The sequence below is a fragment of the Myodes glareolus genome, chromosome 22 (assembly GCF_982192425.1).
Source record: "Myodes glareolus chromosome 22, mMyoGla1.1, whole genome shotgun sequence".
NCBI classification, from domain to species: Eukaryota; Metazoa; Chordata; class Mammalia; order Rodentia; family Cricetidae; genus Myodes; species Myodes glareolus.
The window spans coordinates 9,893,607-9,916,269 of record NC_142047.1 but is presented as its reverse complement, the minus strand read 5'-3'; the positions used below and the strand labels follow the sequence as shown (position 1 = coordinate 9,916,269).

The window sequence follows — 22,663 nt, the reverse complement described above, 5'->3', positions numbered from 1 at the left end:
TCTGGCATGGCAAATTCTTAATCAAAAGAGGTGATCACAACAATGAAGGCAAACAATTTGGCAGGGTTGGTGCATTCCACAGTAGTCCACAAAGTCTGACATTATTTCCAAAGGCTAAATGTAACAGTTTTCAAGTCTGCTTCTATGTTATAATTGTTTCCTCCATTTCTTTAATTCCTATTTCAAAATTCATTGTTGAAGAATAACTTATAGAACAAAAGCATGCCTCTGTTTGATTAATTTTTCTTCTATGTTGTGTCAGGTAGAGTACACAATTAGGATCAAGGGACCCTTCACACAGCTAAGCAGCGTACATAACACATTCCTTAGGGGGAGCACAATTCAGTCACTAGACACATTCAGGAATATTGAAGCAAATCTCCGTGGAAATGGAATTTCCTCTGGGCAAAATATCTATCCATTGCAGGCATATGTTAAGCGTGATTTGCCTGTGAGTGCAGATGGCTTCAGTCATGATGTGAAGTCACAGAAGAGAAGGAAGAGGAATACATTCTGTAGGATTTCTTGTTGCCTGGGGACAGAAAGGAGTTACAACACATTACTTGGTCTTCAGTTTGCATATGTTGGTTTGATTTTATAAGTTATTGAATTTGGAAGCCATAAACTACAACATCAAAACATGTAATTCCCTCTTTACAACTACAGCAACAACAGCAGAAGCAGGTAATTCTATTGATTCGCTCGTCCTGGATAAAGAATGAGATTATATAAAACTAGACTTGTAATTGGGTTATAGAATTCTCTTGGCTCACAAATTACTTATTAGTTCTGCTTGTGTTTCCATGTCCCCATCCTATAGTCCTTTTGCTTTATTGCCGGAGGGAATATCCTCTCGTATATCTTTTCTTTACTTGAAATAATAATTAAAAAAGCAAGAAGATACCTGTCAACGGATGTTGGTCTATCAATCTAATTTGGTTTACCTTGCCCATTTGACATTATATATGTGATTTTGTGCTATACATATAATTTTTATTATAGGTAGTACATGACAAGTTAGAAATTAGCACAACAGGTGAGATGCGAACAAGGCACCCTCCAGGAAAATAACACTGACTGGCCAATGGAAGAGGATGTGGACTTCGAGATAGAGATAAAGGATTGGCTTCAAGAGCAGACACATGTAAAGCTAACTCTGGATGATGGCACAGGATCACTCAATCTCTTACGTTAACTAAAAGATGCTGTATATGATCGCTTTATCTCTTGTGACAAGTTAAAGAGTTGGAAGACACATAGACTTCAGTTTTCTAAAGCCAGCTGTATCCTGTGACATTCCAGAGACAGTAACTTTGAGTACTGGAACATTCCAAATTTTGAAACCATCATGCGTTTGTTTATACAATGCAAGTGGATTATTAGTCTCTGTGAAACACCATAGTAATGTGACTGTCATCTTGTTCTCCCTTTCCTCAGACAAATAAATACTGGATGGGGACCAACTTCTCTTAACAATAAGACTAGAAAATTATAGCTAAAAATGGCACATTTCCCCTACTTTTTAGCAATAGAAATACTAGAAAACTTAGTAATTTTAGCCAGTAAAATGAAAAATTACAAAGGTAAGAATCATAAAAATATATTACCCTGTAAGCTGCACGTGAGTGTGGATCGCATGTTGATATACACGGGTGTGGATACCTCCTCTAACCCTTCCCTCCACGTCCTTCTTTCTTTTTAATTATTCTTTGTGTATTTCACATCCTGCATCTCTATTCCATTCATTTCCCTGTCCTTCTGTATCCTCTCTCTGCCACTATAGCACCCCCAAACTAAAATAAAAATTAAGAGGAAAAAAAGAAAAAAAAAACCAGAAAAATAGGAAAAACCTAGTCATGGAAGCGGTAGTGTGACACCGTGAGCCACACAGCAAACCCTTTTGCCCATCTATCTTTAGGTGCAAGGGTTCATTGCAAAGAGTCATTGGTCTGATCGGGACCTCTGGTTTCTGCTACAACATTGATGCTGGACTCTCGTTGGAATTCACCCCTTTTGGATAGCCTGTTGTTGCCCTGTGTCATGGAGATTCTGCAGCGTTGGGTCTGCAGGACTGGCCCCTTCACGTGCTCCCACAGATCATAGATGGGGTGAACGTTGGGGTGGGCCAACATGTAAGTCTGGTACTGGGCCCGAATAATTACAGGGTTGGTCCGCCTGACAGCTTTCCTCCTTTCTCACCACCAGGGTGAGCTCTCCAGCATTGCCCCAGCTAGTTCAGCCCTTGCTGCAGTCAGCAAGGGATGGGGCCAGTTCTGCTCTCTCACCCGTAGAGTTGACTCTCCCGCAGCTGGACCATCAGAGTTCTACTGTGCTGTCCAGGTGAGGTGCAGGATCCTCGTTCCCCAGTGCTGCGGCTGATAAGGGAGAGGGTCAGCTCCCTTGCCCACTACGGGTGACAGGGGCCAGGGAGGAAGGATATCTTTCCCTTGCCCTCACCCCCACGTGGCAGACGAGGGAGGTGAGGCCAACTATCTCGGTCTCACACCGCGGGCCAGCTCACCCACCCTTGCCTCTGCCAACATAGGCAGCTCGGTGTTGTGCTGCCCAGAGAAGGTGTAGGGCGCAGGTTCCCGAGTGCTGCAACTGATAAAGGGGAGGGTAGCTCGCTCATACACCACAGGTGGTGGGGAAGAGAAGTGCCTCCAGATCCTTTTAAGACAGAGTACCGCACTGTATCTGGAGCTAAACTGGTGGCCCACAAGCCCCAGTCATCCTGTTCCTCCCCACGGCGCAGGGTTGGCATGGCCATGACCAGTTTTTCAAGGATGCTGGGAATGCAAACTTGGATCTTCTTGTCTGTTCAGGAGATATTCTTACCCCGGAGCCATCTCCCTAGAACCTATGAGCAACTGCTTTTCTGTCATACCAAATGGAGTCCAACAAATCAGCAGTTTTTAAAAATTTAACAAGTATAGCTTTAAAAATTGTGAGAAGAAAATAGCACTATTTGGGAAAAGTGCTACACTAACGTAAACATCGGTGTTCTGTGTACCCTTGTGCACTTTCGTTGAAGGACGATCACCCTCAAGCAAACAAAGAAACAAACAAAATAACCCTTACTTTTCTGCAACAGGTAAGTTAGAGAGTAGAGAGTTGCCTCAACAGGGCAAGTGTTTGCTACGCAAACATGATGATTTGGGTTTAGATCAGCAGTTCTCATTTAAAATGTTGGGTATGTGTCAGCTGCCTGTAACCCCACTTCTGAGGGGGTAAAGACAGGAGGATCTCTGGGTTCACTGGCCAGTTAGTCTGATTGAACTACTGAGCTCCAGGACAAGAAAGAGAAACAGCCTAAAAACCAAAAAACAAATAAGGTAGAAAATGAACAAGGTGCCAGAGGCCAACCTCCAGCTGCCACACACTTGCTCATGTGTGTACTGCATGACACACATGGACAAACACGCACACACATACACAAATCACATGCAGCCAAAGACAAACTAATAATAAAAGGTGAAGTAAGAGTTAAAGCTAAGTTGATAAAGCATATAAAGACCTTTATTCCACATCTTCTGTTATATTACAAATATGTACAAGTGCAGTAATAAATTAAAACGGAGCAAAAGAAGCCTGAGAAGAGTTCCTTTTCTCCGGCGTCTCCCGGAGTTCATCTGATCCAAGTGGCTCATTGGCTGCCGCTTCCGCTGCTTTGTTTCCCCAGCGGGTCTCAGATGCACAGAGCAGCGCCTGCCTCCGCACAGCAGGCAGCGGCGTGGTAATAACAGAAACCCTGGAGAGCATCAGCGACAATCAAGACGTGTTGATGAACATTTGGACAATACTTTTAAAACTCTGCAAAAACTCTGTGAAGCTTTTCTCCTCCAGTTCCTCACATTCCTTGCAGCCATATTCTGTTAGATTCTGCAATCAAGAAGGAAGAATTAGATCGGCAAGCCGAATGCATTGCTTTCTTGGGGGTTATTATACTCTTGGAAACACATGGTGGGGGTCTTCGGACATAAAAACATTGTCAAACTCATATAAAGATAAGAGCAGCTATGAGAAAGAATCAAGAGATTTGATAGAAGTTGGTTTCTCCAACGTTGGGTTAAGAACTCTGCAAATGCATAGGCCTTGTATGTTAGACTGTGCTCTTCCTGCTTAAAGCCCGTCAATGGATTATTTGTTTCTGTCTTGAAGCCCATACTTCCCTGAATGTTCCATGGCCTCTGTGACACCTATCTCATCTTTCAGTAGCCTTGAATGCCATGACCTTGACCTTGATACACCAATAGAGTACTTGCCTTTCTACTCCATGTATATGTACATATATACATATGTGTATATATAGAATATATGTACACACACATATATAATCACAGACTTTGAGCATTTTTTTATATTACTATTCTCTAACCATTCCTAGGAAGATAACTGTATATTTTTGTTTCCCACGAATAAGCACAAGGCCTGGTACACAGTAGCTTCCTGAATGTTATTGGTTGATCTGAACCACTTAGGCAAATGCCATTAACACAGCTTCGGGAGAGCTAGAACGTTACAAGTGTACCAATCATGAATAAATAATTTAGAGATCTTCTGAACTATGAAGACTGTACCAGCAAAAATCAAAATTAGGCTTCATATCCTTTAGGCTCCTAGGAATCAGATTCCCCAATATTCACCAGCACACGCTGTAGGCCAGACACTCATATGCTTCTATTGCTTAGTTCTTGGTCCTGTAAACCATGTCAGAAGGGAAAGCCGAGACACTCACAGAGACTGTAAGCTGAAATTCTGCACGGGTCTCCCAAGCATGCAGTCCTGTTCACTTTTCCAGGACATATGCCAAGCTGTCACCTTGGGAGTGGTACCAACATGCAGCCTAAAGCGCAACACTGATGCTGTCCTGAGTTACCATCTGACTTTCCCATCATGAATACACGGTAATAACATATCACAGGAGTAGTTTAACCACAAAGAGATTCACTCGATAAGTATCCTGAGTGATGAACATCTGTAAGAACTGTATGTTCTGGGAATTGTAATCAAACATCCAAAAACCCCGAAAGCGTATATGCTCTGATGCTGCCTAACAGACAATTACAGCTGCTACACCTAATACATGATTTCAGAGTGTGGGATGTGTAGAGAAGGGGACGGAGAGAGATGACATGGGGAAAACATGGCACATGCAAATAGTTGACGTCAATGGGAAGGTGATGTCTGAGCAGGCACTATAGGCAGCCCAGCATTTGGGAGGAGAAGCAAAGTATCTCCATATCATTGTGTGTCCTGTTGTATCTGCCTAACGATGCTCCCGGAGGGCCATCGGCACTCATTCCTGAAGCTCTGTGTAACATAGCAGCCTATTGGCTAGCCCTTCCCTACACCTGAACCCTAGTTCCCCTATACACACATGCTTCCTCTCTTGCTACTGTACTTAATGACCAACTGACTGGGTCACTCATTTGCTAAGTGACTAATTCACTTTGCTCCTTCCTTCATAACTGGGACTCCAGACTTTAGCACAGTGTGCCGAAGTACTTACTAGATGAAATAATTTTACTGCACATGTTCTGATGACAGAGTTTCTTGGTTTCACCTTGTTTCACCCTGTGGTTGTGCCATTCAAACCACAGTTAATTCTGTGCACTCGAGAGCATTTGTACAGCGCACCCCTCAGCCAACCACAGGACTCACTAGTATTTGCTTTCTCATACCCTGCATGCTCATACTGTCTAGCATGCTCCAAATAACACTTGACGCATTAACACTTTCAATTACGATAATCTTTCATTATTTACTGTTTTAGAAGGTGAGAAGCCGGAAGCTGGAGCAGAACCACAGCTCTTGTGCCATTAGCTGCACAAGTTGGGACCTGTGGTTGGTGCAGGGCATTCAGAGCGCATCAACGCTCCAACGGACATAAAGACAGCCAGATATGAAAAAACGCGAGATTGCTCTCAAAGACTGGTCTTGAGGATTTCGTGCCTTATCAATTTAAAGACTACAGAGCAGTGACACTAGGAACTTACCCAGTGAATGTGAGCTGCCATTTCTGATGGTAAACACTTGACTGCACTGATGTCTCCCCACTGCACCCACACACCTGCCTGCCTGTCCAGTATGCCTCTTGCGCTAAAGCACACTGGCTGTCACTACTCAAAAATGCCTGATTACCAAGGGAATCAGTGAGCTCAGGATTCCATGCGTGGCAGCTCTGGCACCACTTCTGAAGGCCTCTGCACTGGAATCAGCTTCCTTCCTGTGGTCCCCATGGGAGAATCCACTTATGTATGAATGCCTTATTCCAAGAGATCCCCAACCATCAGATGCAGCTCACTATGGTGGGTGGATAGCTCACCTTGTTAGAAGACAGAGTGCTGTTTGCTAGTAACATCAGGTTTTCTATTGTTCCATTAAGGTCCACGTCACTGTACTCGTGTAAAATAACCCGTAACTCCAGCAGAAAGCAATTCATTGCAGTAACTTTGCAACTGGGCTAAAAATAAGAATTGCGAAGAGCCAGTTTGAAACGAACAAGCAAAATAATTTTCCCATTTTTGATTTTTCACATTCATAAAACTTTAAAAAAATCAATCGCATCTAGTTATCTTACAAAGCAACATAATAACCATGTTACTTAGTTTTAACTGTCAACCAGACACAACCTAGAAGACAGTCTTAATGAGGATTTATCTATGAGGTTAACCTGTAGACATGTTCCTACAGGTTCATCTTCATTGTTAATTCATGGAGGAAGACCCAAATGACTGTAGGTACACCATTCCCTATGCAGGAGGTCCTGGGTGCTGCCACAGTAAAGAGAGTTAGCTAATAGCAAGCAAGCAAGCAAGTTCTCCTGCCTCTATTCTTGTCTATTAATTGGATGTTTTCAATTCCTGACCTGATTTCCCATAATTATGAATGATAACTTGGAATTGTAAGCCAAATAAAGACTTGCTCCCCCAGTTGTTTTCTGTCTATGTACCAGTAAAGGATTTTATTTATGTAGGCAGCTACTTTTCTCCCATTTGGTTTTTAAATCAAAACTAAAACCAACAACAATGAAGAAGGGTGATACTATTGTACGGAAGAAAACCAAAGGCCACCATTCCTCACTGAGCATGCCTCTTGCTCTCTGGGGGTGACACAGCAGTCTAGGAGTGACAGGGCATCTGGGGAAACATTGAGGGTCAGACTGTGTGCTCACATTTGAAGGAGAGATAACTGCCAGTCATACTGTCCCTACAGTTCCCTGCAGAACAAATTCCAAGAAACTCAAGGGGGGGGGGGGGAACAAAGCAGAGGTGGTACCCATTCGTGGGCTGACCAAACCAGAAAGGGATTGTGAGCAACAGGTAAATGTATTTCCTATAACAGCTACTTTACAAAACCCTAAATGATAAGAATGAATGAATAAATAAATAGAACAAAAGAAAGAAAAACACTTACTGGGATTCAAGAGTGATTTATATTAGGATGTGTCTGAATCTAAAATATAGTCAGAATAGTGCATTGAGGACTTTCTGATCAGGAAAAAAAGAAAAAGGAAAAAGCTGAGAAAACCAGAAAAATACACTAAAATCAGAAGAGGGGTCACCATGTGTTTGGGGAATATCTAGTTGTCTGAGTTCCAGGCTCCACCTTCTCCTCAACACACCAAGAGCAGGGAGCACAAACCTTCCACCTCTGAGAAGTTGCACTTGACAGTTTTGGACACATGTAGGCAGTTTGGTTTTGAACACATAATAGGCAATTTGGTTTTAGTTCCGGTTTCACTTCTGTCTCTGTCACTGTGATAAAATACTTTGATAAAGAAAAGCTTCCGGTTGAAAGGATGTCTTTCCTGCTCACAAATCCAAGTGATGGTCTATCAGCAGGAAGGCCAAGGCATGAGGACCTTAAGTGGTCAGATCCGGTTTTGAGCGGCAGAGGTGCTGCAGATGTGCCCACCTGGCCTTCTCTGCCCTCAGTCCAGTGTCCAGCAGGTGAAGTGCTGTAGGAAATCCGACAACCAGTAGTCTTTAAGAGGCCACGCCCAAAGGGGCGAGTAACTCAAAGGCTGTAGGATTTCCTACAGCAGTGAAATGGTACTGCCTACATTAGGAGTGGATCTTCCCACAATAGTCAACCAGATTAAGAAAAATAGCCCTTAGACATACCCTCAGGCAAAACTCATTGATGTTCTTATGAGGCTACTTTAAATTGTGACTCGTTAACATTTTAAAATAAATTAACCTTCACATTTTCCAAGCAGTGGTATCCAGATCAATCTCTTGGCTTTAGGGACAGTCTACAGTGAAAGAAGGAATCTAATGACAAATTACCAACAGCCATCATTATAATAAAGCTAGTTGTCATTTATAAATTCTAGTACATTCTTTGAATTATGTTTTTATCACACAGAAAATAAGGAATGGATTTCTTACAAGTGTAGAGATTCATGCAAAACACACAACATGGATACCCTCAAGCAAGTTACAGTGGACGGTACTGAACTTGGTAACATACTACAGCACTAGGAATAATGGTATCGTGGAGACATTTAGATTGAATTATTTAGCGTCATTCCAGCTTCTAATCCTATGTTTATCTAACTGCATCACAGAAACCAACAGGAGATTTTGTTTGACGTTGATGGAAAGGTATTTATTTTTCCATTTTGATTTGGCACCATTACAAAAGTAGCATTTATGGAGCTCTTTTGTCCGAAGTCCCACAAATTCAATGATCCCTTAGAAATGTCATGGGTCAAACACTCTGAGAACCCACTGTAAGTTAGATTTTAGAATTGTAACTATTTCAGTGATTTTATGGGAATATGGCTGAGAACTGGAACATAGCAATTCTGAAAACCTAACTGTACTCACATGGAAGTCACTGTCCGTGTATAAAGTGGCATCTATATGGACAGACTGAAAGAGAAAGGGGTAATATGAAAGATTAGGTAAGGCAACAACTTCCCGTAAACAATAAATTTAGGCCCTTAAGTTAATTTTGAACTTTGCAATAATTTTAAATTCTAGCAGTTGTAAGAGAACATATAGTAAGACACTCTGACCCTTCTCTGTGTTACCCTGCTGGTCGTTGCTTGGCCACAACACAATTTTCCAACAAGGAATTCATATTTATGTAATGTTTGTCCCTTTACCAGATTTTATCCCCCCCCATGAAATCTTATATATACTTTTATTATTTCTAGAATGCAAAAGAATTAGAACCATAAAGAATGCAACCTTATAGACTGACTTTTTAAAAAATACTGCTTTCGGCAGCTGTGTTATAGGGAAAAACCAGCAGAATGTCTTGAGCCCTCTTCTGCTCCTTTATCTGATGTGAGAGGTCCTTCTGTCTATGTGTTGCTTTTATTGGTTAATGAATAAAGGAACTGCTTTGGGTCTATAGCAGAGCTATAGGGGAAGAACTAGGTGGAGAAAACTAAACGGAATGCTGGGGGTAAGAAGGCAGAGTCAGAGAGATGCCATGGATCCACCACTGGAGATAGATGTGCTGAAACTTTGCTGGTAGGCCATGACCATGTGGTGATACACAGATTAATGGAGATGGGTTAAATTAAGAGTTAGTGAAAAAGAAGTTAGATCAAATGTGTCAAGCAGTGTTTTAATTAATACAGTTTCTGTGTGATTATTTTGGGTCTAAGCTAGCTGGGCAACTGGGACAAACAAGTGACTCCCTCCAATATTTATTGGTTCCAGTTCCATCCATTGGTAATAACCTTCAGATATTTGGTACATTTGTCATGCTTGATGAGTGAACATTCGTACATAGCTACAATCTGGGTGTTTAATCCGCTGAACCTCTTGTTTTCAGGATGGAACCAGTGAAAATTCTGGCCAAAGGAACTAGAAGAGGACCCTGAAATGCAACTTTGAAAGGCTCTTTAGGACTTTCACCTCTTCATTTCTCCTTTGTTTCACTTTCTAGACAAATTGTAAACAGCTTGCTTTTGCCATTAGAAGTTCTCAGCCCCACCAGAGAGGTTCAAATCATTGGTTTAAAACCATCAGTCAAAATAAATCCTTTATGTTTTAAAATTAATTATCTCGGTGTATTTTGCAATAGTAGCGATACGCTGATCGCTACCACTGTGATAGAGAAAACTTACAGGATACATATAGAATGGACTTTGATGATACAGTGGCAGGTATCCACCACTCTGATACCACACATTGAAGTTGTATTGTGTTACAGAGAACCCATACTTTGCCTGCTCGTCCTTCTGTCCTTATTTATTTGTTTGTTTATTTATTTATGGTTTTTTTGAGACTGGGTTTTTCTGTGTAGCTTTGGATCCTGTCCTAGAACTCACTCTGTAGACCAGGCTGGTCTCAAACCACAAAGATCCACCTGCCTCTGCCTCCTGGGTGCCGGGATTAAACGCATAAGCCACCACCACCCGGTCCTTCTCTCCTTTTTAAACCCTGTGGCCCAGGCATCTTTGTATTTGTTCTGTGACCTTGTCTTCTCCACAAGGACAAGCAGCTGGAATCCCGCAGCAGGAAGCCTCTTTACTGGCCTTCTTAAATACAGTGCGTTCACTATATGGTGTGCTCTCAGGGTGTTTGCTTCCTTGGCTTGGCCACCTACTTTTTGGTCACTGGATAAGACTTGACTCTGTGGGTGCACCAAAATGAAATCCATGGTGAATAAAAGTGGTGAGAGATTTGCTTTGAGTCCTGGGTAAAAGCTGTCTTTCACTCACTAGCAAGGGTAGTAGTCTGAGGTAGTTGAGTACACATTTTACATGAAGTTGAAGAAGATGCCCTCCGTGATTCCTCTGCTGGGATAGTTGGTCTTGAACTAGTTCTACAGAATTTCACTGAAGCTGTTAGAATGTCATATGAGCTGGATGGCTTAAATAAAGGCGTGTAATTTTTTTCAAATTCTGCAGGCAATCAGTCTCAGAAGGCTGTGCCAGCAATGGTCTCCCAAGGCTTCTTCTGTAGTCTTATCAATGTTCATCTTGTCTTCTCTCAGTCTCCTCAGGGTATCTTCCTCCTGTGGGGAATTGCATGGTTTTCTGTCTTCCTAAGGACATTGGCCAAACTGGGTTAACATCATCTTAATGACCCTATTGTAACTTAAATGACTCTTTAAAGATCCTGTATGAAAACACAATCAGACTAAGGGTTGTGGACAGTAATTAAAGAAGGGAAATCCATTCTGTACAAGAGGTGCTGTATTAATCACGTCTTTTCTAAATCAATTGATATGATTTTCTTTTTAGGCTCCTGATGTGTCAGGTTGGATTGATTGATTGATTGATCTTCAAATAATGAAAATATTTGCATACTTAGAATAAATCCCTTATATTGATGTTATTCTTTTTATATTATACACTAATAGATCTAAATGGTAATATTTTAATTGAGGAATTTTATACTAAGGGTATGAGAGTCCCTTGTCTTGGTATCATATTATACAACAGGGTAAGATCAGTCTTTCAAGCTGAGTGGGAGGGGCTTCCTTCCCACTTCTCCCTCTGGAAGAGACTAGGATCATCATTAAATAGATGGTTTCTTGAACCATCGATTTCATTATTGCTATGTTTGGGGAGTTTGTATTTGATGAGTTGGCCAATTTTCTGTAGGTGCAGAATCTAAAGTTACAACAAGATACTAAGGGAAATGATAAAGAAGTTGATTACCATAGATTCTGTGCCACCATTCACCCATGGTCCTGGCACTGTGTTTCTTCTCTCATTTATTAGATGCTTATTAATTTGACTGATATTTTTCAAATTAATACCCTTTTGTTTCACTGGTTTGCCCACCACCTTCCTGCTTTCAGTTTCATTAATTTCTTCTCTGAGACCAACTCTCTTCCTCCCTCTACTTGTGTGGAATTTATGTTGTGACTCCTCTGACGTGGGGAGATGTAACTTAGGTGGCTGCCTTGATCTCAGCACTCTCCCGCATTTCCAGCACACTGACCTAATCTTTAAGTTTCCTCATCCTTGCCAGCTCACATCTTAACAGACTGGACTTTATTTTACTCAGTTTTATGTATTTTTTCCTATATTTGAGAATTAGTCTTCAACCCCTGTTCTATTTAGAAATATATTATGTAACTTGTAAATTTGGGGGAACTTCATCGATGTATTTTTTTTTTTCATTTTTTATCTACATTTTGATTCTATTGTGTTTTAAACATACTTTCTGCATGATCAGTTTTGGTGAGTTTCATGAACCTGACTTTGTGGCTGAGAATATATTTATTTAGTCTTGGTAACCATTCTATGGGAATTGCTGAAAGTTTGTTCTGATGCCATTGAGTAGAATGGTTCATGCATAAAGTAAATCCTATTAGTTTGTTTTCACATGGTTTCTATCTTTTGCTTAATAGTTTAGCTAGTTATTGGGCTGGAGACAGTGAAATCTACAACTGTAATCATAAATTTGTTTGTTTTTCCTTTGCGCTGTTAAATTTTTGTATTAGGAATTTTGAGACTCTGTTGCTCAGTGCATATATATTAAGAACCAGTGTTTCTTCTTCATGAATTTTCTTTTGTCATTAATGTTGCTCTTGGAATTAGCTGTATTTCTCACCATATTGGCTTTATTTGATACTAATATAAGACTCACAATGGTCTTGATTGTGCCTTCCCTCTTCTTGGTTTGACTAATGATTTTTCCTTGTATCTGGGTATGATAGCTATTATACTGGGAGATTCTTGTCCTACTTCAGTACTCTATTTCAATATGCAGTCAATCACCTGTTGAGATGTTTTGCCTGCAGTCTGAATTGCTACTGTGAGCATCTTAGGGTTCAGGACCTCCACAGACCTTCAATTATAATCCCCACTTCTTCAGACCAGGTTCCCTGTCTTCTGCTGGTTGATGATGGAAAACACTGGCCCATAGGGACAACACATACCTTCCAGTACTGTCATTTAGAATGCTATTCCTGACTTTCCTGACCAGATCCAGTAGAGCCTGCTCCTAGGACACTGTTGCCTCTAGGCAGGAGAAGAAAATCTACAATGCTCAGAAAAGGTATGTCATTCTCCAGCTAATGTGACATGGGTCCCCATCATGGAATCTGCTTTCCAGATAAGGAGAGAGTGTTTCTGATGTGTGAGGAACGGAGCTCTTTAGTTACATTACTTAGAAATTGCATTGACTTTTGACTCCCTTAGTAGTTCCTTGAAAATTTTGTACACTCTTTTGAAATTTACTCTTCTTCTAACTCCCTCCATGTTCACACCCCTTCCCTATCCACCCAGCTTTGTGTCTTCGTCTTTTCTTTCCTCTTTTCCTTTAGCTCATATGCTGTTGCAAGGTGTGAGACCCTGCACTGGAGCTGGATGACCCTCCAGGGCACACCCTTAAAGAAAACCCATTCTCCCGCTCTCAGCGACTACTAATTGCTAATATGTCCTTGACTTGGGGTGAACTTCATGTCAACCTCTGCACTTCTGGCTGGATTTTATTTGGCTTGAGATTGTGTGGGTCTTGTGGATGCTATCATAACTGCTATCAGTTCAAATGGACAGCTGCCCTTTTGTATTGGAAAAACATTGTTTCCTCATAGTCATTTCCTGCCTCGGACTCTTACAACTTTCCCAACAACTCTTCTACAAAGAATTCCACGGGGAAGAGGGTGCATCATATTGATGTCGTGTTTAGGGTTGAGCATTCTGTTGTCTCTCACTCTCTATTCCTTGACCAGTTATAGATCTCTGTGGTAATCACCATTTACTGCAAAAGAAGCTTCTCTGATGGGGGTTGGGCAATGTGCTACTCTATGGGTTTAACGATCAGTCATTAGGAGTCATTTTCATGCTATACATTTAGCAGAATGATAGTAACGAGTTCTTCACGAGAGCCTAGGGCCTGTCTAGCCACAGGCTCTTAGCTCTGATAAAGGTATAAGTTTTCACAATAATTTGAACTTGAAAGAAATGCCTTAGGAAGTTTTGCAAAGTTCAAGCATTATTATTTCAAATGGTATTATTTCATGGGGGCTTATAGAAAAACATAAGAGACACGTACTTTATAGCCATCATATGTTCTTCTGGGGAAAAGTGATATCAATTATCTTCCCCCACACTGACTCCTACATACCACAATAGCAACCAGCCATGCAACATGTGGCTGTGGCAAGACAATTTTAGATAACTAACAGATTTTAAGAAACGTCGTGCCTGGAACTAAAATCCCGATCAAAAGCCCATGGCTGGGAGGTCATATGCCCTAGGGTAGAACCTGCTCCTGATATTTTCTTAATGGCCATGCTGTCAAATAACTTTCTATATATCTATGGTTATATTCACAGGCTTGGTATCCCACCAACCTTGGCCATAAAGACTTCTTTTTTTTTCGGTGGGAAGCAATCAGTGCTAAGGCATAATTAGTCAAAGTGCGACCAAGAAGAAATCGATTGCTCTGCACTAAATGAGATACCTTCATCAGCCATACTTCCTGTCCTGCCAAGGCTCAGAAGATGCTGACGAAAGGGAGGCAGAGAAATCTGAAAGCCAGAGGGTGAGGAGGAGCGCAGTGAAACACTGTCTTCTGCATGTGACGTGGCTGCCACGTGCACACATGTGTCACATGTGTTCCCTGCACAAGATCTAGTCTGCCAAGATGAGCGTGGAGATGGGGATGCACTCTCCTGGTTCTGCTCCCATGGGACCTGTTGGTACTTGGTAGCTACTGGGGGAGGGACAATTATTCTCTTTTGATGGCATTTCCACTCTTATTTTCCTGTGTTCCTGTGAATGGCCATGTAGCCATGTATATACGGCAACACTAATTGGACTTAGTGGGTCATCAAAAATCAAGGAAAAAAATAAACAACATCGGGCATGGAAACCATGGGGGGGATGGAAGAGGGGAACTTAAGAGGAGTGAAATGGGGAGTAGAAATGATCATATTTTACAATATTCATGTATGAAATTCTCAGAATAAAAATTACTATACAAATATGAACTTTAAACAAAAAGAAAAGAAAAATGAATACTCACTTTAATAAGAGATTCAATGTATTCTAGGTCACTTAGTACATCCCTCCAGTTGGCTTCTGTTTTAGGGAGACCTACACTGACACAGCTGGAAGAGAACACAAAGACAAGAATTTGAGAGAGGATGTCCTTGTCTGACTGAGAATCTAAGCAAGCGAATGAATGACCAAGTTCATTTATATTCCCACTAGGGGGAAAAGCCCAGGCTTTTTCTGTCTCTGCACTCAACAGCTCAGTGGGTGACTAGAAACATCAAATATACAGGACAACTTTGATACTCTGAGCTAATTCGAGGAGGACTATCCAACCTTGAGGATTAGAGAAAGGCTAATTAGATCATCTGTAAGTAACCACATGCGGTTTGTCACAATGAAACTGGAAGAGCATCTGATGTGTGGCATGCTCAATAAATGTTCTTGAAGTACAAGTTCCATTAGAGTTTTGAGGTTAGTAAGTGTAGAACCTTAAGCACTAATCTTTTCCATGTGACAATTGTGAGAGGAAGTGTTCCTTCCAGCATGTTAACTATGCCTTTTTCACTATGCTCACACTATTCTGATGCTAGGACTATTTAAGAGTCACTGAAGACTTAACTAAATACAAGATGAATGACCACAGACTTATTCACTTTGGTTAAAACTGAAATTTAATATCCAGAATAAAAGACACATTGATGAAGTGATGGTGAAGTGATTCATAAAGCCTCAGGAAACACAGTTATTCTCAGAGGGATCATGAACAAGGCGTGTCAGCCAATGACAATCTGTTTAATGGGAACAATTCACATGCATGATATCAGTAAATGGGATACTTATAGCAAGAAGCTAGATTGCTTTGGGGGATAGAATATACACATGGATACCGGAAAGGTGCCGAAATCCTCAGGTCGGTAAGCTCCCTAAGCCTCTCCACAGTCCCCGGCACATCCAGCCCTGAAGAGTGAAGACCTCCACACTAGCAAACCGAACGCAGTGACTTTCTTTCCAGGAAGAAATTCAAGGACAGATAGGCGTGCTGTTGACATGGTAGCAGTTATAATTAAAGAGGAAATTACCCCAAAATGAAGACATGAATGCCAGCCTCGGTCAGGAAATGACTGTTCAGCAGGAAACACAGGTAGCAGGAGATGGATGTATTCCTCATATATGGTTTCTGGAAAACAGAATTGCAGACGCTAGGGTGAAATATCTCCAGTTACAAACATGTAAGGCTGCATTTTGTTGTATTTTAGGTGCGAAATTGTAGCGCTGCCTTTTCACAATCAACAATCTTTATCAGAAGCAGTGAAAGTTCAGCAGATCTTCTGTTTAACTCTAGTCTCCAGACTCTCCAGCAGCTATTTCTCCAGCTGAAGGTCGATGATGAACTGACATTCTTAGCAATTGACACACATCCTAGGAGTTCTTCTGTCATCGCGAAATTCCCCTCACTGTCTCTCCATTTAACAGACCACACAGTACCTGCAGCCCAGATTAGAATGTGAACCAATAGCAAGCAACTAATTGTACATTAAGTTCATGCAAGTATATGGAAATCAAAACATATTATTATCACATGGAGAAAAACTGGATAGAAATGAAACCAGTAAAGGTATCTGGGCCAAATTGTGCATACCATCAATCCTGGCACTAGAGAGAGAGGACATGAAATCCTATGAGGTTGAGCCTGGTCTATATGGTGAATTCCAGGCTACCCAGGGCTACGTAGTGATGAGACCCTATCTCAAGAAGTGTCTCCTTTCCCATTCTAACAGCCATGACATTAAAGCTTTTCCTGGTTAATTAGAAACTTGTTTGTCTGAGACAGACCCAGATTTGATTCCTAGACCTGACTCTCTAGTATTTTCAAAGCTTTTTATAGTTACAGAGAATAATGTCAGTCAATAGCTCAACCACCAGAAGACTGTGTTCTATTTAGTCTCTGCTGAAAAGATGCATAACACCAGACCTTGCCCTCAGAGGCATAACTTATGTGGTAAATAGACAGAGAACAAGAGAGACTGAGCTAAGTAAGATAATGCATTACCAATGGCATGGAGAGAACGGGCAGACTGTTAGTCTTGCTCAAAAACGCACTTTACTTATCTTTAAAATAAAGACAAACCATGGGAAAACAGATGTCTGTCCAAGCCAGAGATGTTTAGTGAATAATCATACCACTTATTATAAAATACAGCTGAGATGAAGGTGACTTAAGAAATATGCTATTTTTGTCTGCTTTTTCCTTACCAAAATTTTCATTACTCAATGCCCAGGTAATTGTTTGAGTGGTGAAGAGCTGGCTATGGTGATGGGTTTCCAGCTGCCATCCATGCAGAACGCCTCCTGGAACACAACCAGGGTAAAGGATGACAATCAAAACCACACACAGGCAACATGGGGGCGGACAGGGAAGGACCGGGTGTTTACAGAGCATCTGCTTCCCAAGGGAGATGCCTTTTAACATACACATCACATCAAACAGTCCTGAGAGCATTTGGGAAACCAGATCTGGCCTCATGACTGCCAAAACTAGAGGCCAGGATTGTTGAATCCAAAGACCAAAACCCTGTCTTCCTCACTGTGTCCCAGATCTAACAGATTTCAGTTAGATCTAACTGATGTCTCTAACTCTAATTGTTAGATGTCTAATGTCTCTAACAATTAGAGTTAGAGACATCCAAATACATAAGCTCAAATAGCCACCAGGTGATGATCTAATTTACAGTAACAGCTACATCTGCAGGCTTCAAATAGATCTTAGGTCTGCTCTTCAAAATAGTTAATTGGAACACCATTTACAAATTTCCTAAATAACAAAATTATGTTTGTTTTCTAATTCAAAGTATGAGAACATGTGATGGTAAAACACCCCCATTCAACTCCATTTCATTAAAATAGTCAAACTCAAAATACATCAAATATAGACAGTCTTCTTAGGCTTAAAATTGACACATATTAATTGAACTTTCAACAAAATATTAATCTTTTGCTAATATAATATAATTTATCACAATTAATTGTCTTAATTTTTACACTTTTAAGATGCTTTCTAATGTGTAAATATTTTCTGTAAATAATATTGGCCTTATTTTTACATTGTGTGTATGCCTGTGTGTGTCTGTGCATATCTGTGTGCATATGTGTCTGTGTGTGACTATGTGTGTGTCTGTGTGTCTACATGTGTATCTGTGTGTGTTTCTGTGTATGTATCTCTGTCTGTGTGTGCATCTGTGTGTGTGTCTGTGTGTGCACTGTGTACACGCCATAGTGCATGCGTGGAAGGCAGGAAACAAATTGTAGAGTTCCCTGTCTCCTTCCTCCACTTGGGTTTCTCCAATCAATGTTAGGTCATCAGGTTTGTCAGCAAATAGTGTCACCTACTGAGCTATCTTGTCATGCTGTATTCTTAAAAGGAAAAAAAACCATAATATTTATTGGGATATAAAACAAGATGCTAGAGGTGTGTGGGCAATGCCATGCTTCTGTGCAGTCTTGACCCAGTGTTCCATGTGGTCCTGGCGTTAGCCTTCCCCTTCCAGCAATAGTTCATATATTAAGGTTGCGTGTGCAAGGGCCAGAAAGGTTGAGCCTTGGTTACGCCTATGACTGATGTTTGCACTCAAAACCTAAGTCACCTGACCCACACAGAAAGCTTAAGCAAGGAAGACTCCAGAGGCAGCTAAGTCTTCCCAGTCAGCCTCCACCAACTTGTCGTATACCTCAGTAGTGCCCGATTAACTTTTCCTTGCATCTCCTGCTGGTCTTTATCTGTAGTCTTTCTGCTAAGGACCATACCTTCCCAATTCACCAGTAACAGGAGCTTATTATATTATGTGTGTGATTGTTCCAGGCACGGTAACCTGCAAGTGACAGACAACCTGGAAGAGAGAGCTCGATTTGAAACTGTGCAAGACAAGTAAGTGGCTATTGGAAGAGCAGACCGGAGAGGAGCATGAAGCTTGTATGTGTCGAGGGCTGTGAAATAATGCACGTGGGCTGTTTGCTTCCTATATTGCAAGTCTTCATAGCAATGTGTCATTCCGATCCTAGCCTGAAAATCCTGTAAGATGCTGCCTTGTTGCTGACATCTGAAATAGTGTGGCCTCGGGGAAGGCACCTGGGTGAGGACACGTGCACCCGAGCACTGTGTTCTCAGAGCAGTGAGTCATTCTCCTAACAGAGCAACGGAGGGCGATACAGTGGGCACGCTGTAACTGCTGTACGAATCAGAGTCATTTTCCTCCAAGGACCATGCAAGAAGTAGCTCCTACTAAAGTTTTATACTTCCGGTCCCAATTACATCAATCTCCACTACAGCTTGAAAGTAGGAGCAGATGATGAATGGGGCTGGCTGCAACCCAACTCAGCTTCATTACCAAAATAGGTGGCTGATGCCTCTGACTCACCAAACATCCCTTGATGAACAAATATTTGGCTTGCTGGCAATGCCTAGCTCCTGCGGGTCCCTTATTCCATCCTCATTTAAACACAGCTGAGAAAGTCATGTCTTTGGATGTCTTGCTGCACCTTACTCTGGAAGTCTAGCAGGAACTGCTGTCTAGTTGCCCTTGGGAGGACTAGTGGGACTCAATCGGAAACTCACTCAGTTCCCATTAGAGTAGGTTCTTATGAAAAAGCCAGCCTGGCATATGGTTTCACCATGTGCCCTATCCTTCTTGTGTGCACTTTTACCATGGTGAAGCCGCATACAACCCAAGTGGCACCGTCACCAAGGCCAAACCAATGAGGCCACTTGGTTTTCCACTTTCAGCTCTAGAACAGTGAGTCAAATATACCTCTTTCCTTGAGAGGTGTCCAGCCTTAGGGATGTTGCGACAGCAACAGGAAATAGACTGGCACATGACTCTAAACATGACAGTCCAGCATAAAACAGAAAAATAAGTGACCAGTTAAGATTTTTCATGCTTTTAAAATATCACTTCACATAAAGAGAGATGGGCATATACACACATATTAATGAAATAAATTAAGGCTCTTGGGAATGATGAAAATGAGATCAGCTGCTGGTTAACAAAATTATTCCCAGGCTAAACATTACCCATGTAAGACTGAAATGCCCATAACAAGCATACGGTTTGGGCCTGCACAGTTGTAAGCACTATTTAATAAACAATAATTAAACAAAAATTAATTTTAAACTGATATAAAATAAATATAAAACACTTTAGATAGTTTGCCATTTACAATAGACATCACACAAGAGTCATCTGATAAGTGGACTGATCTAGGTTTATTTTATTTTTTGATATTTAATAGGAATGCTTGCAAAAGCTACTTTCATAAGTGTTCTTGAAAAATTCCAGCTAAACCAATTCTGTGGGCAGATATCCTAGACAGCTTCTTTGGGAAATCATAACAACAAAACTTAACACTGTCCAGAAACAGTCATTAGGATATCCCACTCCAGAGATACCCTAAAAACACTTTATTCAAACCCTCACAAAGGAAGAAGAAATTCTACCAAGGCATTCTGCATGGGAAGAAAGACGGGAATTATAGCAGAGCGTTAAAAATCAATATATCACCTAAAAGGAGTTCCAGAAGGAAACAGAAAGAATGGAAAAAATGAAGAAACCAAAAAACCCAATAGGAAACTTCAAGGCAGTAAAGAAAAACACAAGCATTCACACTGAAGGAGGATAGAAGGGGTAAATAAACACTAAGCAATTTAAAGGATATACCTGTTCTCAGCCAGTTCTTTAAAGCCAGAGGCAGAGAGACCTGATGATGCTGGACAAGACCAAGAAATTAAGCTTCAACATCAGCATCCCAACTTAACCAGTGCTTATTGGGGAGAAAGCGAGCAAAGCACTCTCATGTCAGACCTTAGAAAATGTAAGAACTAGGGCTAGGGAGATGGTGCAGAGCTTCAGGGTACTTAGATTGTGCTGTGGGACAGTCCTGTCAATTATGTTTTAAATAAACACTAATTGGCCAGTAGCCAGGCAGGAAGTATAGGCGGGGCAATGAGAGCAGGAGAATTCTGCAGTCGTGACCCAGCCACAGAAGAAGCAAGATATGACGGCCTCGCTGAATAAGGTACTGAACCACGTGGCTAGCATAGCCAAGGACAATGGGCTAATAAGAGTTATAAGAGTTAGAAAGAAGTCTGAGGTAATGGGACAGTCAGTTTATAAATAATGTAGACCTCTGTGTGATTTTTGGGGGACATAACAATTGCAGGAACTGGGCAGGACAGAAATCTCTAGCAACAAGACTGTCAACATACTTATGCAGAATTCTGGTAATTATATACACTCATAAAACCATCACAGCCACTGTGACAGACACCATATTTATAAAGGCAAAAATCAACCCTTGTGTGCTCCATCCTTAGCTCTAATGTGAGGCACTACTGACTTATCCATGAACACTCACTGCACCAGCAGGAATCAAAGGACATGGATGGTTGCCACGGGAGACAAAGTGTGAAGAAAGGAAGGCATAAGTGCATTCCAAGGTTACCATTTTTATTTAGAGTATTTTAAGCTTATGTTCATGCTGATCAATTGAAAGAATCAAGAGAAAACTTAACTGTTGGGGAGGGGGAGCCAGATAACATGTAATTTCCAAACTCATTAAAAAGCAAAACAATGCAAAGACAATTTAAATACTCTTACAGAAAATGATGGTCATAGTAGACAGTAAGAAAACCTCTCTCTCTCTCTCTCTCTCTCTCTCTCTCTCTCTCTCTTTCTCTCTCTCTCTCTCACACACACACATGGAGGGGAAGGGGACAGTAAAATATATTCATGAAAAGTGCTAACACTGAGACCATACATGCCAATTACATTCAGTACATGTGAAAATACAACAAAACAGTAATTTGCTTGAAAAACAAATGTTACGATTAGTATGGAAAACAGAGAGGGAGACAAATCCCAAAATAAGTAGCTGAACAGAACAGACAGGAAGTATTCTAAACATATGCAGCTGGAACAGTGGTCCTATCTCAGAAACCAATTCCAGGTGACGTGGAATAGAATATAGACCCGTGAGAAGACAGAGCAAGTACGATTATGTTCACAGGAAACAGAATAGCCCCAATTACATACTGAAAGATAATAGGGGAAAAGTATGTTAGGAAATGTTCATGTTCTCCAGAAATTTAAATATAAAGATCAGTAGGACAAGTCGTGGCATGTCAGTAAAATTTGCCCGTTTCCATCCTACCAACACTTCACCTACTGATTTCAGGGTACCAATAAAGGTTTATCAAGCAGATCATAACCTTCCCAACTGATTGCCCATTGCCTCCTCACTTCACTGCCTAGAGACAAGTTTAAAATACAACTTTTTGTTCTCTCTCTCTCTCTTTGTGTGTGTGTGTGTGTGTGTGTGTGTGTGTGTGACACACAAAGAGAGTAACTTCTGTGTTTTTGAAATAAGAAATTTCAAAGCATAGTAAACACAGACAATGTTCATATTGCTGATGTGGGACTCAGACCTGGAAGTCCTGATTCCAGGCACAAAATACAGTCTCAACAATTAGAAAATCCTCAAATAGCATCTGAGAAACTATGATTGTGAGTCAATAAAATTGAGCTAATGAATATCAATTACACTGTTTCCAGCACTATCAGATTATAAATCAATAATAAATCAATAGCAAATAAAATGACATAAATACTGTTATAGCTACAAAATGATTAGTTATCTTGGTGTGAAAAATAAGTTAAATATGGACATTTTATTTAATTGAATGTT

The 22,663-nt window shown here is 41.0% G+C and overlaps 1 protein-coding gene across 1 annotated transcript in view; it reads right to left on the bottom strand.

Moving 5' to 3' along the window:
• Positions 1-3,497: 3,497 nt before the first annotated feature.
• Positions 3,498-22,663, bottom strand: part of Il15 (interleukin 15) — an 82,663-nt gene continuing 63,497 nt past the window's right edge. The window contains exons 2-7 of the mRNA XM_087900685.1: positions 17,183-17,278; positions 16,009-16,106; positions 14,958-15,042; positions 8,838-8,882; positions 6,329-6,466; positions 3,498-3,882 (exon numbers count right to left, since the gene is read on the bottom strand). Of these exons, the coding sequence (XP_087756811.1) occupies positions 3,772-3,882; positions 6,329-6,466; positions 8,838-8,882; positions 14,958-15,042; positions 16,009-16,106; positions 17,183-17,194 (489 nt within the window). The 5' untranslated portion in view covers positions 17,195-17,278 and the 3' untranslated portion in view covers positions 3,498-3,771. The remainder of the gene's footprint in view (positions 3,883-6,328; positions 6,467-8,837; positions 8,883-14,957; positions 15,043-16,008; positions 16,107-17,182; positions 17,279-22,663) is intronic.